At 51.4% G+C, this 12,986-nt stretch overlaps 4 protein-coding genes across 5 annotated transcripts; 2 read left to right on the top strand and 2 right to left on the bottom strand.

The window, feature by feature from the left end:
• The first annotated feature begins 301 nt into the window (after positions 1-301).
• Positions 302-2,727, top strand: PV09_00669 (uncharacterized protein). Its single transcript, XM_016353443.1, has 5 exons — positions 302-624; positions 686-892; positions 944-1,158; positions 1,223-1,661; positions 1,717-2,727. The coding sequence occupies exons 1-5, from the start codon at positions 542-544 to the stop codon at positions 2,333-2,335; spliced, it is 1,563 nt and encodes a 520-aa protein (XP_016218596.1). The 5' UTR covers positions 302-541; the 3' UTR covers positions 2,336-2,727.
• Positions 2,728-2,851: 124 nt separating this feature from the next.
• Positions 2,852-4,149, top strand: PV09_00668. Of its 2 annotated transcripts, XM_016353442.1 has the most exons (2): positions 2,852-3,244; positions 3,307-4,149. In XM_016353442.1, the coding sequence occupies exons 1-2, from the start codon at positions 3,142-3,144 to the stop codon at positions 4,023-4,025; spliced, it is 822 nt and encodes a 273-aa protein (XP_016218595.1). In that variant the 5' UTR covers positions 2,852-3,141; the 3' UTR covers positions 4,026-4,149. The 2 variants fall into 2 exon arrangements, with proteins under 2 accessions (XP_016218595.1, XP_016218594.1); XM_016353441.1 differs by having other exon boundaries at positions 2,852-4,149.
• Positions 4,150-7,916: 3,767 nt separating this feature from the next.
• Positions 7,917-9,704, bottom strand: PV09_00667 (uncharacterized protein). The gene is made up of 2 exons (XM_016353440.1): positions 8,994-9,704; positions 7,917-8,933 (listed from the first exon to the last, which is right to left on the bottom strand). The coding sequence occupies exons 1-2, from the start codon at positions 9,186-9,188 to the stop codon at positions 8,355-8,357; spliced, it is 774 nt and encodes a 257-aa protein (XP_016218593.1). The 5' UTR covers positions 9,189-9,704; the 3' UTR covers positions 7,917-8,354.
• On the bottom strand, positions 9,685-12,735 carry PV09_00666 (uncharacterized protein). The gene is made up of 3 exons (XM_016353439.1): positions 12,520-12,735; positions 11,154-12,458; positions 9,685-11,030 (listed from the first exon to the last, which is right to left on the bottom strand). Exons 1-3 carry the CDS (start codon positions 12,697-12,699, stop codon positions 10,692-10,694), a joined length of 1,824 nt encoding a protein of 607 aa, XP_016218592.1. The 5' UTR covers positions 12,700-12,735; the 3' UTR covers positions 9,685-10,691.
• Between the last annotated feature and the right edge of the window lie 251 nt (positions 12,736-12,986).

The following is a 12,986-nucleotide window of genomic DNA, read 5'->3' as shown; positions in this document are numbered from 1 at the left end:
CAGGCGGCTTGCGGCAGCCGATGCTACCTTCATGCAGCTTGGCCTACTCCGGCGCGTGCAGGGCTCGGTATGCATGCAACGGCAATCAGCGTGTGCGTTGCTTTGCCGTGCAATGGTCTCTTCCTAGAATGGCTAGAACGGTCGCCGTTGCACCTTAGATTCCCCGCGCTTGGTGCTTGACCTTGTAAGCTCAGCAAATGGCGTGTCTTGGTATTGCTTGCCTCGTTCCGATGACGGCAGCAGGCCTTCTCCACAAAATGGAGAGCGCGCACGACTTCTTTCAGCATGATCTCCGCTGCTGGGGAGATCACCGAAGTGATCGCCGGCTGCTTGCGCTCGAATTTAAAATGATCGCAGACCCCGCGTCGGAGTCGTCTTGTCGAGCAAGACTTCCTCCTCTCCTGCTTGGCATCGAGAGTTGTTGAATGAAAACTCGGTCTTGAGAGGAACACGTTCGGCGTCGCGGCATCTTGCGCCGAAATTTCCTTTGATCAAAGCCTGGCCAAGCTTGGCGCACACACTTACCAAAGTCGAGAACGATATGGCGACTGATTATGAGAAGCAAGACGGGGAAGGGCTACGACCTGCTTTCACGCACGAGCCCGAGCCCATGTCCATCGGCAGGTAAACACACCCAGTACCGGCTTGCTTCTGGCTGCAAGGCACCTGACTTGTTGAAATGCAGATACATCGTGACCCGCATCCCCAGCCTCAAGCCGCCCATGAACAAGGCGCCAAACCCCTTCAAGGCACTTGCACTACTTAACTTCCAACAATGGATGTTCTTCCTCGTCGCCTTCTTCGCGTGGAGCTGGGACGCATTCGACTTTTTCACCGTCTCTCTTACGGTCACTCAGTTGGCTGAGCAATTTGGTAAATCGAACACGGACATGTACGTTTGGACCTCTGCTCGCTCACAAGGCCGTCAGCTAACAGGAGGTAGAACATGGGGAATCACCCTGGTTCTTATGCTTCGATCAGTAGGGTCGATTATTTTTGGTATTGCTTCAGATCGATGGGGTCGGAAGTGGCCCTTCATCGCCAACAACGTCTTGTTCATCGTGCTTGAACTAGGCACTGGTTTCACATCGAGCTATCGTTCGTTTTTGGCTTGTCGAGCACTCTTTGGCATTGCTATGGGCGGTCTGTATGGTAACGGTGGGTATAATGTCATAGAACTAAAGCAATCCGTACATGGGTGCTAACAGATCCCCCAACACAGCCGCTGCAACTGCCCTGGAAGACTGTCCGCCCGAAGCACGTGGTATTATCTCCGGTATGCTTCAGCAAGGGTACGCGTTTGGCTACCTGCTTGCTACTGCGTTCGCGCGCGGACTTGTTGATACCACCAGCCACGGATGGCGTCCATTGTTCTGGTTTGGAGCTTGTCCTCCCGTTCTGATCATCATATTCCGTCTGTGTCTGCCAGAAACGAAAGCATACAGAGAGCGCAAAGCTGTTCGTGAAAGCAATCCGAACATTACCAAAGTCTTCATCAGCGAAGGGAAAGTTGCTCTCAGGAAGCATTGGTTGCTTCTTATCTACATGGTGCTCCTGATGGCCGGCTTCAACTTCATGTCACACGGATCCCAGGATCTATATCCGACAATGTTGACAAATCAGTACAACTTTTCCCCTAATGCGGTCACTGTTACCCAGGTGTAGGTCTTGTGATTTGTTAACCATCAGAAGTGTATTGGCTAACTCGAGCTCAAGGGTTGCGAATCTTGGAGCTATGACTGGTGGAACTTTGGTTGGCTACAGCAGCCAGATCTTTGGACGACGATTCTCTATCATCTTCATCTCAGTTGTTGGCGGTGCTTTGTTGTATCCCTACTGCTTCACTTCCAGTAAAAAGGTCATTGCAGCAGCTTTCTTTGAACAATTCTGCGTTCAAGGAGCCTGGGGCGTTATTCCCATCCATTTGATGGAACTCAGCCCTGGCAGCTTTAGGACTTTCGTTGTCGGCACAAGCTATCAGCTTGGCAATCTTGTCAGCTCTGCTTCTAGCACCATTGAATCGAGGATCGGCGAGCGATTCCCGCTTCCACCGAAGCATACAGCAAAAGGAACGATCAAGCGGTACGAGTATGGCAAGGTCATGGCCATCTTCATGGGCTGCGTCTACGCCTACGTCATCATTGTCACTCTCATCGGCCCAGAGTACTTGGGAAGACACTTTGATGTGGGTCATGATTCCGACATGCGCGACGCGGCCGGAGAGGATGCCTTTGCTGTTGTTCATCCAAACAAAGCGGCAGCTCATGATCGCGCACACTCCTCTGATGCCGACGAGAAGAATGTACACGCCGCAGATCAAAAGGAATCCTTGTAGCAGACTGTGTTGTCAGTGTGAGAAGTGCAACGAAGCTTGACGGTTAGAATGAACAACATCACTGTGAAATTGAACTTGAGTAAACCAAAGATCAGCCGTCCAATGAACGATGATGTCAATTCCCTTTGTGTATTCTTCTTGTGAGATGCCAGAAACTCCTTTCTCGTCAGCAGTTCAGAATAAATTTGGAGAAGACGCGGTCGATCTTTGTGTCGAGTTCGACGTCTGTAAAGCGGGCGTTTTTGATGTCACGACGTTAGAAATAGAGCAAATATATGCATGAGCGTACTCTGTAGCAACAGAGTGATTGGCTCACATTACTGGGGTTTGGTGGGGGAAATTCGCGTTACAGGATTGGATGGAGGAATTCGATCAGGAAAAAACGGCGAGCGCTAGCCATATTAGGTATAGTGTTCCAGATCGGAGAGATAATTCAGCCGTCTCTACTGCAGACGGAGCGATTGGATGGCTCTGTACCCCCGGTTGATATACCACCAGTGCTCCGACTCTTCCATCGCCTCGCAAAAATTGCTCCTCTTGAGCTGCGCCTTGTGGACGACGGTGGAATGTCGATTCGAAAATGCTCCTTCGGCGACTGAGGATGGCAAGCGATATAAAGGGCCATTTGGAGCCTGGATGAAGATGGCTCGAATGAACGAGCAGTACGAATCAACTGTACAACGACGAGTCGGACATCAGCGCGCGCGCAAAGCGAATCCAGAAGAATATCCTCGCTCGATCTTCAAGCGCTCGTGGGATTAACAAAGGGGACTTTGCCACCGAGGTCGACGCAATCTGAACCAACAATGTCCGCAGCGAAGCCAACGCTTGCTTTCTTCGGCGCCACAGGCGGATGTGCGTGCACTGCGCTTGCACTCGCGCTGAAGGACGGCTATCAGGTTTCGGCACGTATGTACCACCCAATGCGGTGCGATCAGCAAGTTCAATTTCAGCAGCTGACCCACGTACAGTCGCGAGAACGCCTCAAAAGCTCCGCGATATGCTGGAGAAGGAGCACGCGGTTCCACGAGGAACCATCGACGCCAACCTCACCATCATCCAAGGCAATGTCACAGATATCTCTGCTGTCAAGAAGGTTCTTGCACCGGAGGGCATCCCTGTATCCCTGGTTATTTTTGCTGTCGGCGGAGTTCCAAAATTCAACTGGAGCCTATTCACGCCTTTTACGCTTGATCAGCCGACAATATGCGAGGATGGCTCTGTGGTCATACTCGCCGCGCTGAGGGAATTGCGCCGTGAGGGGGTGATTGGCGAAGACCAGAAGCCGACCATGATTGCCATCTCATCTACTGGCCTTACAAAGCGACGTGACGTGCCTATCGCTTTCTTGTGGCTCTACCATGTCACGCTGAAGATACCCCATCTGGACAAGAAGGTTATGGAGCGCCTGATCGCTCAAGCAGCCACAGAATCTGGTCACGAGGCTCCCATTGACAGCTTTGTTATACTCAGACCTAGCCTTCTTATGGATGGTCCCGGATTGGGTATGGATTCAGTGAGAAGCGGTTGGGTGGAGCATGAACTCGCGCCACATGCTGCACGAGGTCAAGCAACCGGACCCGCCATCGGCTATACCATTCGAAGGTCGGATGTTGGAAGATGGTTGTACGAAAATGCGATTAGGAATGTACAGGAGTGGCGAGGAAGATGTGTCTCTCTTACTTATTAATCTAATCAAAGAAGCGGGTTTCAGGCGTACAGGCGCAAAGAAGCATTTATTGGTAGATTTAGACAGGGGATCTGCACGAACAGTTGCACAATAGTTCCAACCATCATGTGATGCAATTGAGGGCACTTTTCTTTCCAAAACGTTCCATTTTCCGCTGTGATTTTCAATGTTCAAACAACGGACAATGCCACGCAAGAGGCTACTTGTGAAGACAAAAGGTTCTACTTCGCTTTGATCATTGACTAAGATTTGGACTCTGCATCCCAGAAAGTGCTAGCCTAGGCTCAACTTGCGAAGGAGAGGCGCCTTGAGGAAAAGACTTGAGTCAATTTTGTACATAGCTTCTCAAGAAGCACGAGCATGAAAGTGTGCTAAACGAAAGAGCAGAATGTCGCCCAGGAAGATAAGCGCTTTGGGTTCCAGAGGCATAGTGTGCGCCTGACATAGGCTTCAACGTGGCATGTATTGTGTGGATATCGATGGTTGAAGACAAACGATGGTTCTGTGGAAAAATTTGATGGCCTAAGTAAAAAGCGATCTGGAATTTGGCCTGAATAGTGCTCTTTCGACGTCATCTAATTGTCTACGCCTTGCAAGTTCGACTTTGGTGTGTATTCCAAAGTTCAAATAAAGCACATCCAGGTTCTGGGTTCAGAACTGAGAAAATGGCATGTGCGCCCGATGTTCCGGGTAGAGTTCATGGATATGGGCACTGGGCCTCCTACTAATGGGCAGATATTGCTTCTGATTCGTTCGGGATGATGCCTTGAATTTCCGTGAGTGACCGCTGTTCCTGCAGTGACCGAGGCGTATGTCGGAATGGCAAGAACGGTTGGTATAATGGTGATTGGCAGACTAGTATATTACTGTGTCATCATCGGGTAGTGCGGTTGACTCGAGAATTCCGCGGTAACCTTATGCGTCGGTCCTCAAGTTGGCAGGGGCATGGCAATACATCCATCTATGTGTATAAGGTCCTGCTTAGCTCGGCGCGTCTTGAATAGGGTTTTCCCGAACAATGAGCAAGATACTATGGAGAGGCTGGGTCCAATCTCAAGCTGGTCTTGTCAAACGACCGGTTGCAACCCCTCGCACACTTACCTCGCAATCAGTACCAGTTTATTTGACGTCTCCGAGCATATGACCAGCTGTCTCACGACGGTATCACTCTGCTATGCTTCCTTGTACAAGCAATGAGTTCGTCAGTGTAATTTAACACCCATCAACCTATTTGAAGAGTACAGTTCCTTTCCTAATGCACATGCGTCATCCATCAGGCTTATTAAGCCCTTGCTTCTTCGATAAATGTGGCGCATGTGAAACCTCCTTGGCAACATTACGTGGTCATAAGCTTGGGTAATTGAGCAATTCAGTTGTTACTAACTTCAATGATTTTGCGCTTAGAAAGAACGTGAGTAGTCTGTGTCGACTTTACAGCAATGATCGTAAAAAAATGTATTAAGATAGTATTGATTAGAACCAAGAGTATCCGAGCAATAACTGTCTCGGGACGGGGAGAATAATCGTTTGAGTGGGTATTCGTTCTCATCAAATTATTTCGCCGTTTCTCATAGTGATAAAAAGGTTGCCGATCTCGCAGCAATCTAATCGCGGAGCGAAAGCAGCCCTGCGACGCACCGCTTCCGACTTGCATAAGATATGCTTTCAGCAATCGAGCTTGCATATGCATGATTCCTAACCACATTAAGACGAATCGAAAAGCGAGCTGTCGTAGAAGTGTGCAATTGACGATCGCGTGGGCTTTTTTCATCTGCCTACCCTCCGGAAGTGCGGAGTCCTAAACTCACTTGACTCAACCAAGCTCTTGTTTGGGAAAGTGCTCAATCATCAGTCTTGACTGCTCGCCTTGTTATGACAGCAGATAAGGTTTTAGTGTGATAATCCTCAAGCAAGGATCGTTGCGCAAGATGCTTTTGCATCATGACTGCAAACTGCTCCAGTAGCCAGAATCGCTGTAGCGAGAGGATGACGTTGCTGTGGTTTGTTCCGTGGACGAGCAGGCCGCGCAAATGTGGCCAACAAGTACTGTCTTCTCCGTCACGGCATGTCCACGCTGGCCGTATGAGGCGCATTGATCAACAGCATGGCGATGATATAAACATCTGAGATTATCAGAAAAGTAATAAAGTGAGATCGTTCTCATTACCTGCAGACTACACTGCTATTAGCTGCTATCGAATCAGTAGCGGTCAAATTGGGAGACTGACCAGCATAGCGCTCTACGACTTGATAACACATCTTGATAGATTCACACACCGAGAGACTAGGATCTCTGCCAGCAGCTGAGGAACTACGAGATTTAGCTCTTGCGATCAGCGCATTGAGCACAAAGCACGCTTAGGGCGGCCGCAGGTGGAAGGATGAAATTGAAGAAGACGGGGAAGTCAAGCTGAAGAAAGGGTGAGGCCAAAAGAAAAATGGCAGTCGCGCTTGGTAAGATAGAGGAAGGGGAGACGGAAGATCGATAGATACTTGGTAGCCGGCATGTTTGCATCAGCCGACCGCAGCGACGCTTATTTGGGAGGGAAAAAAAATAAGAAAGCATTGCCAGCAGGCAAACAGCCTACCAGAAAGCTTAGTCGAGTCTATGGCGAGTCTTCAACGGCGCCCAAGCTGCGGAGAACTCAGTGGAGCAAGGGGCAGCTCGCATGGCTGATCCAAACGGCTTAGCCCGTTCTTCCTTTTACCATGGCAGCGGATGTCAGATTGTCGGGCCAAAACGCTACCTGTACTCGGGCAACCCGGGCCTCGAATCGTCATCCTGAGCTCCTGGGCCGGCCTGCACGGTGATAGCATGACCCAGTTGGATGGTACGTTCCGAGGAGGTGAGTGTGAGCTTAGGTCCACTGTTTCCGGAGTGGCATTGCAGCCACCACGACCACCACCACAGCAGCGGGAGGACTCGAGGCTGAGTTGCCGTGCGAAAAAAAAATTGGACCACTACTTCGACTTCCGAGAAAGGATGGGCTGCTGCTGCTGGAAACGCCATGTGGAGCACGGTGAGGGTGTGCGGAGGCTATGAAAGAACGTCGATGGCTTTTTGATCTGCCGCTATGACCGCCAATCAGGGCTTAAAAATAGACGACCAGATCCACGCTTTGGCCTGCCAGACTACTGCACACTCGCATGAGCGGAAGAACACGTGCTCTGTAGACAAAGCGGCCATTCTTGTGAGTCTCCCATCTAATCAGACGAGCAGTGGGTGGTCATTGGCGGCAGTACCTTCGCACCAAGCATTGTCTGCTGTGGAGGGCGAATAAGCGCACCGTCTGATGATACGGTGTGATACAGCGGTTTCACGGTACAGGCCTTTGTTGCCCTCGCGTCTGATCACCGCATTATGATTCCGAGAGCGCAATACCGTTGTTGAGGCAATAAACCCCGGCGTGGATCGTGTTTGCGCCAGAATTGTAATCAGTCACAAAATGTCGAGTCGTATCAGGGTCGCTGGCTTTCGGGGGCACCGAAACGAGTCGGGCACCCCGTACGCGCGGTGAACATCCCCGCAACGAGGCTACTATGATGATGATGATGATCGCATCTTCCGCACGAACAACTTCGTCGAGACTTGATGTTGGTATTTCTGGAATAATATTCGGCAAACCGATCGTTATCCCACGAAATTATCAATCGTCACTTAACATCGTGCGTTGCATAATCAGCCCCACACTGCCCTCCCTTCTTCTTGGCGTGTGGCCCCCCCCCCCCCCCGCGCGAACCAATGGTCCTTTTCGGTATCGCGAGTGCACCTACTAAACGCCACGATAAAAGAATCGATGCGGGCAGCGAGAGACATAAGTCGACGTCACGAAGGGGGACAACGAAATATCGGAGTTGCCAAGGACCAAAAGAAGCAGGAAGGGACAAGACTTTTGAGAAGAACAGGGCCATGTATATCTTTGGCTATTGGCTGGCCTAGTTTTCTGGTTTAACGTACTCCTTCCCCCGGAGTCCACTTCTTCCTCCTCTGCATCCCCGGTTGTTAAACTGCAGGGTCTCTCGGCACTGTCCGGAGTGACAGCCTGTGAGTTGCAGCAGCTTGTCGAAGCCGCGTTCGAAATGTAGTCGCAACAGCGGACACCATTTCTTAGCATGGGGACAACCGTGACAGGCCAGCCGACACGGAAGCACTCACGTCTACGAAAGGGTTCCTTCGACCATTACATTCCCATGTACAGAGAATCGTCTCCTGCCACGAAGAACCACATAAAAGAAACATCTTAATGAGTGTCATCTGAGAGGTCCAGAACAGGAAGCTCTCAAAAGAGGAAAGATGCCGCCATTCTCGGCAGTAGTTCATCTACACGTCTAAGCGCGGATGACGACGCCATGTCGTCGGGTAGCTCGGCTCTTGTACTCGGTCTCGTACTCGGAGGCGCAGTCGGAATCATCATCGGAGTAGCCGCAGCGGGAGCCACCGCAGTCAAGCTTGACACGGTTGCCAGAGCGGGTGATGCCGTAGCGCTCGCAGGTGCAGCAGCTGCTGGCGTCGGAAGCAACGCTTGATGGGGACGAGCTGTTGGAGCTGCGAGAGCTAGTGAGCGATGGGACATCGGAGTCAGCATCGGAATCGATCTCGGAGTCGTCGTCCATGTTGGCATAGCCGAAGCGGGCAGTGAGCTCATCAACGGTGGTCTGGTTGTAGCCTTGAGCGACGATGTTGGCGGTCTGGGCTGGGTTGTACGGCTTTGGGCACTTAATGTCCTCGCGGGCGACGCCACGGCCTTGAGGAATCTCCTTGGAAGTGCGGCGGGAGGAGCGCTTGGACGAAGTGGTCTTGGCGGAGCCAGCTGGGACGTCGAGGATGTTGAGCTTGCGCTGAGTGGTCGGCTCAAGAACGGACTGCTTGGCTGGGTCATGAGTGCAGTGGTAGCCGTCCATGATGTACTATCGTCATGTATCAGCGTTCTGTCACCTGCTACCAAAACTTCGAAGGGGCAAACCTACGTAGTACCAGTAGCGCTGGCCCTGCTGGAGAGTGCCACCAGTGAAGCGGAAAGTGCCAGTCCAGTTACCAGCAGACTTGGAGGTATCGCGAGAAAGTGGGAGCTGGCCCTGGTAGCCGTCCCATGATCCGAGCAAGTGTACGGACTTGCACTGAGCGGTGGTGCGGAGAGTGAAAGAGAGCTGAAGAGTAGCCATTTTCAAGGGGTTGATTTAGATTAGCGAGAAGTCGGTGATTGAAACTTGTCTGATAGCGCTGATGAGCAAGTAGAATAGTGAATTATTTCGTTGCGTACGTCGACCGGCGACAAATTAATTAGTATGATAGTAAAAGATTGGTTGGATATTTTGGTGGAGGGGGAATTGGCGAGACGAGCACCAGGCTCTTAGGAATTAGAAGCAGAGAGAAAAGAAAAAAGAGAAACAAAAACACTATTCTGCTGGTTGAGAGCTTGCTGAAGAGAAGAGAAGAGAGCGAGAGGCGAGGAAAGCGGCCATCTTATGTGCACGCAACCGTCGTCCGCTGGTGGACCTGCGTGACCGACTCTGCTTTGCTGGGTCGATCAGGCCGAACTCCACGCCCTTGCGGTCTTGCGCAGATGCCAAGAGGACGACCATTGGGCCAGTGGCTCTGTACGCGCCCAAGCTAGCGAGTGCACGTCGCCCTTTTGGGGGCAGCCAGGGCACCGCAAAGCCAGCCGAGCCCCGCCAGCCAATCACCGTCTGCGCCTCGACTGAGAGCGTGAGTGACCGTGCTGTTCCCGTCCGACATCACGCATTCAACACCTGCATGCTGTCGACGAGATTCGACAGACCATCTGCGCACTTCCCTGCCGCTGGTCAAGCGGCTTTTGAGCCGGACATGGACATGCCATGGAGCCAGCCTCTCAGCTGTAAACCTCCCCGAGAGGATCGACGACGGCTTTCTGGAAGGCCACTTCAGCATTTCAATGTTTGCCCGAGCCTGTTGGACGGTACGCGACCGTCCGTCCTTCCAAACCTGTGAAAAATGGAACTGCGCTGTTCTACAGTCTGGCTAGGATATCCTCCACGTCGCACATGAGTCTTGCTTGTGTCGTTTGTGCCGTCTGGCCTACCGTCCGTTCAAGTTTACCTGAAGATGATCGATTCGGCCAACCGATACCTGACCCTTGCCCTCGGAGATCTGGTCAGTGTCCATATTCATTGCCGTGAACGTCCTGGTCTAGCGTAGCGCTTAGAAGCATAATACATGTCGAAGAAATTAGCGGCCATTACCCTTTCGGGAAAAACGCCATCAATTTGTTGACAATGCCTCTTCCCGTGCTTGTCTCCTCACTGGTCCATACCGCGTGCCTTGCATTGCATGCCGTTGTGCTGCATCACGAGATGGGCAGCGGAAGGCCGCGTACTGGCACTGAACAAGGTAGGTTCTGCACGTTGGCAGCAGGTGGATTGATGCTCTGCATACTGAACGGCGGCAATGTCGATTTTGTGCAATCAAAATGCCTCTCGTCCGGCTCAACCCCTTGACAGCTTTAAGCCGCTCACGTCCTCCACTCGCAGACTTCACGACGCATACGGTGGAGATCAATCGTCACCTGGCTTGTAATTATGCGCACTCAGAAAGGGGGTATCTTGCTTCCGACACCAAGGACAAGCCTATGAACACTGCGAGCATTATCAAATGCTGTAACTCCGGCCGTCACGACCCCTCCGCGATCAACTCACGAACATCAGACTCTCCAATTCCTCTGGCGTTAGTGTGGATTTCCTTCGCTTTGGTCGTCCCCCAATCTTCGTCTTCCTCGAATTGCTCGCAAGATCTCTCCTTGCCCTCGGCTTGGGGATTTCAATCTCACCCTTTCGCACCCGATCGTGCTCCAGCCCCTCTAGTTCAATATCGAGCTCGTCAACTTCCGAGCCCGCGGCTACAGCGGCAGCTTCTGCCTCTGCCTGAGCAATATTAAGTTTTTCTTGCATGGTAAGCTTGGGACTCGAATTACGTTTCGGGCTTCGCTCCTCTCCATGTGGGTGAGGAGAGCTTAAACGCTTTTTTGTCTGTAAAGCGTTAGTGAACTTGTTCTATAAATTTCTAGAGCTTGCTTTAAGCTCTCAATCGATTCCGAATATCCTCATCTGAACTAGGTGATGGACAAAATGAAAAAAAAATTTGCGACATACTTTGCGTGGAATGCGTGATGGTTCCTTATCATTTCCTGTTGCTGAGCTTTGCTTAGGCTTGCTCGTTGATCCATTCCGCGGATGGCGCGTCACTGAACCCAGTCTCTCCTCTGCATTCTCTGAACTTGGTGGCTCTTTATCCTTGTGGATCTTTAGTGCAGACTTCCTCGGTGATACTGCATTGCCGGTGCTTTCTTTTAGGGGCTGTGCTTTGTAGGCGGCCGAGCTTTTCTTCGACTTCCCATCGTCTGGAATAATGCTAGGGACTAAGTCAACCGACTCAACCATGCTCGGAACCTCCTCTATATCCGCAAGGTCTGCAGGCTCCTCAAAGCTTGGCTCATCTTCGGCCTCGGAATCCGTTGCGCCGTGATCTCGCAGAGCGACTGAAGCTCCGAAACCACAACCTAGTCCCAGACCATGCTTTAGCTCCTCGATATTCACGGTGTCGCCACCATTCATCATACGCTTTCTCCAGCTGTCCATTAGAGCGATAGCTTCGCGCCATCGAATCTCGATCTTGTCAAACCCTTCACGTAGCCGTGCAATTTCCTCTTCTCGAGCAGTGACCTCATCAATGGACACAAAGTTGGGATTGGTCAAGAGCGTTCGCAGGTTTTCAAGGACATTGTGCATGTCAATCGCGAGAGACTCGTAAGAAGTTGGCAGCGTGTGAACCATATGCTGATCGCTGCCCTGATCTTCAGAACCATTGGATAAGGCGGCTTGCTCGGCATTGTCTGGTATTCCTTGAAGCTCTTTTAGCGTGGACAGCGTGCTCCTCACGAGGCCGATCAGATTGTCGTTCTCATCGCTGAGGCTCTGACTGAGCTGCGTAAGGAATTCGGTGGTTTCCTGGCGGAGATTGTACTCCGGATCGTCGACATCGGGCGCATCGCCTAGTCTCGACGCAGTTCCGTTAACGCTTGCTCCCGTGACCCCAGGAGTGATCGTGATGCTCGCCCCGACTAGTCCCGTCTTGTTGCCTCTTTGCTGGGCGGTCAGGTGCGACTTCAGCCTCTGAATCTGCACGTCGCGCTTGCGAACGTCGTTTGCGCATGATATCCGTATTTGCTGAACTGTCGCTTTCATTCTTGCCATCTCTTCTCTCAACGCCTTCACGGACGCCTCGGCGGAGCGCAGCGCACTTCTTGCAGAGCGTTCTTGCGAGTTTGCCAGAGACAATTGGCGCGTAAGATCCTCGTTGCGCATTTCTAGGCGATCGATAGTTTGTGCATTTCGCGTCGCCTCGCCGCGCAGAGACCGGAGTGTTTCGGCCAGTGCTTCTCGTTGCTCTTGTTCGCGCTGCGCATTTGTTAGCGAGATCCGGAATAAAACGCTGTCAAGAGTGAATATTTTGTCGCACATCTCTTCGCAGAATCATGTCGTGTACTAAGTTGATTATCTGGGCCATTGTAGCTTCTGCGCCGCCCTCGCCCTTTGAGGGCCTGGCAAACTCAATGGGTTTCCCATTGCGCAAAAGCCCACGTGCAAGAAGCAAATTGTTAAGGTATGCAGAAGCGGTTTTCAGATTAAAGGAGTCCATCGCGCTACAAGAGGAAGCGTTATGAGGACTTTGGAGAGATAGGATGTGTATATCGTGACGATACAACAACAAATCACCGCTTCTGGACTAGTCTGAGAATTACTATCACGTGATATCATGTGACATTTTTATCGCGCATGTGAAGACTGAATGAGAATTCTACGGTAAGCCAATTTGGACCAGAGGCCATTCTATGTGTTTATAGTCTTGAAGACTGAGAGGGATGTAAGTGGTAGCCAGGCAATACATTAACAATGGAGGAATTGTTCGTCGCTTTTGGTAGCATT

The sequence above is a fragment of the Verruconis gallopava genome (genome assembly GCF_000836295.1).
Source record: "Verruconis gallopava strain CBS 43764 unplaced genomic scaffold supercont1.2, whole genome shotgun sequence".
Taxonomy (NCBI): domain Eukaryota; kingdom Fungi; phylum Ascomycota; class Dothideomycetes; order Venturiales; family Sympoventuriaceae; genus Verruconis; species Verruconis gallopava.
The sequence above is the reverse complement of the archived record's forward strand: the minus strand, read 5'-3'. Positions and strand labels throughout refer to the sequence as shown.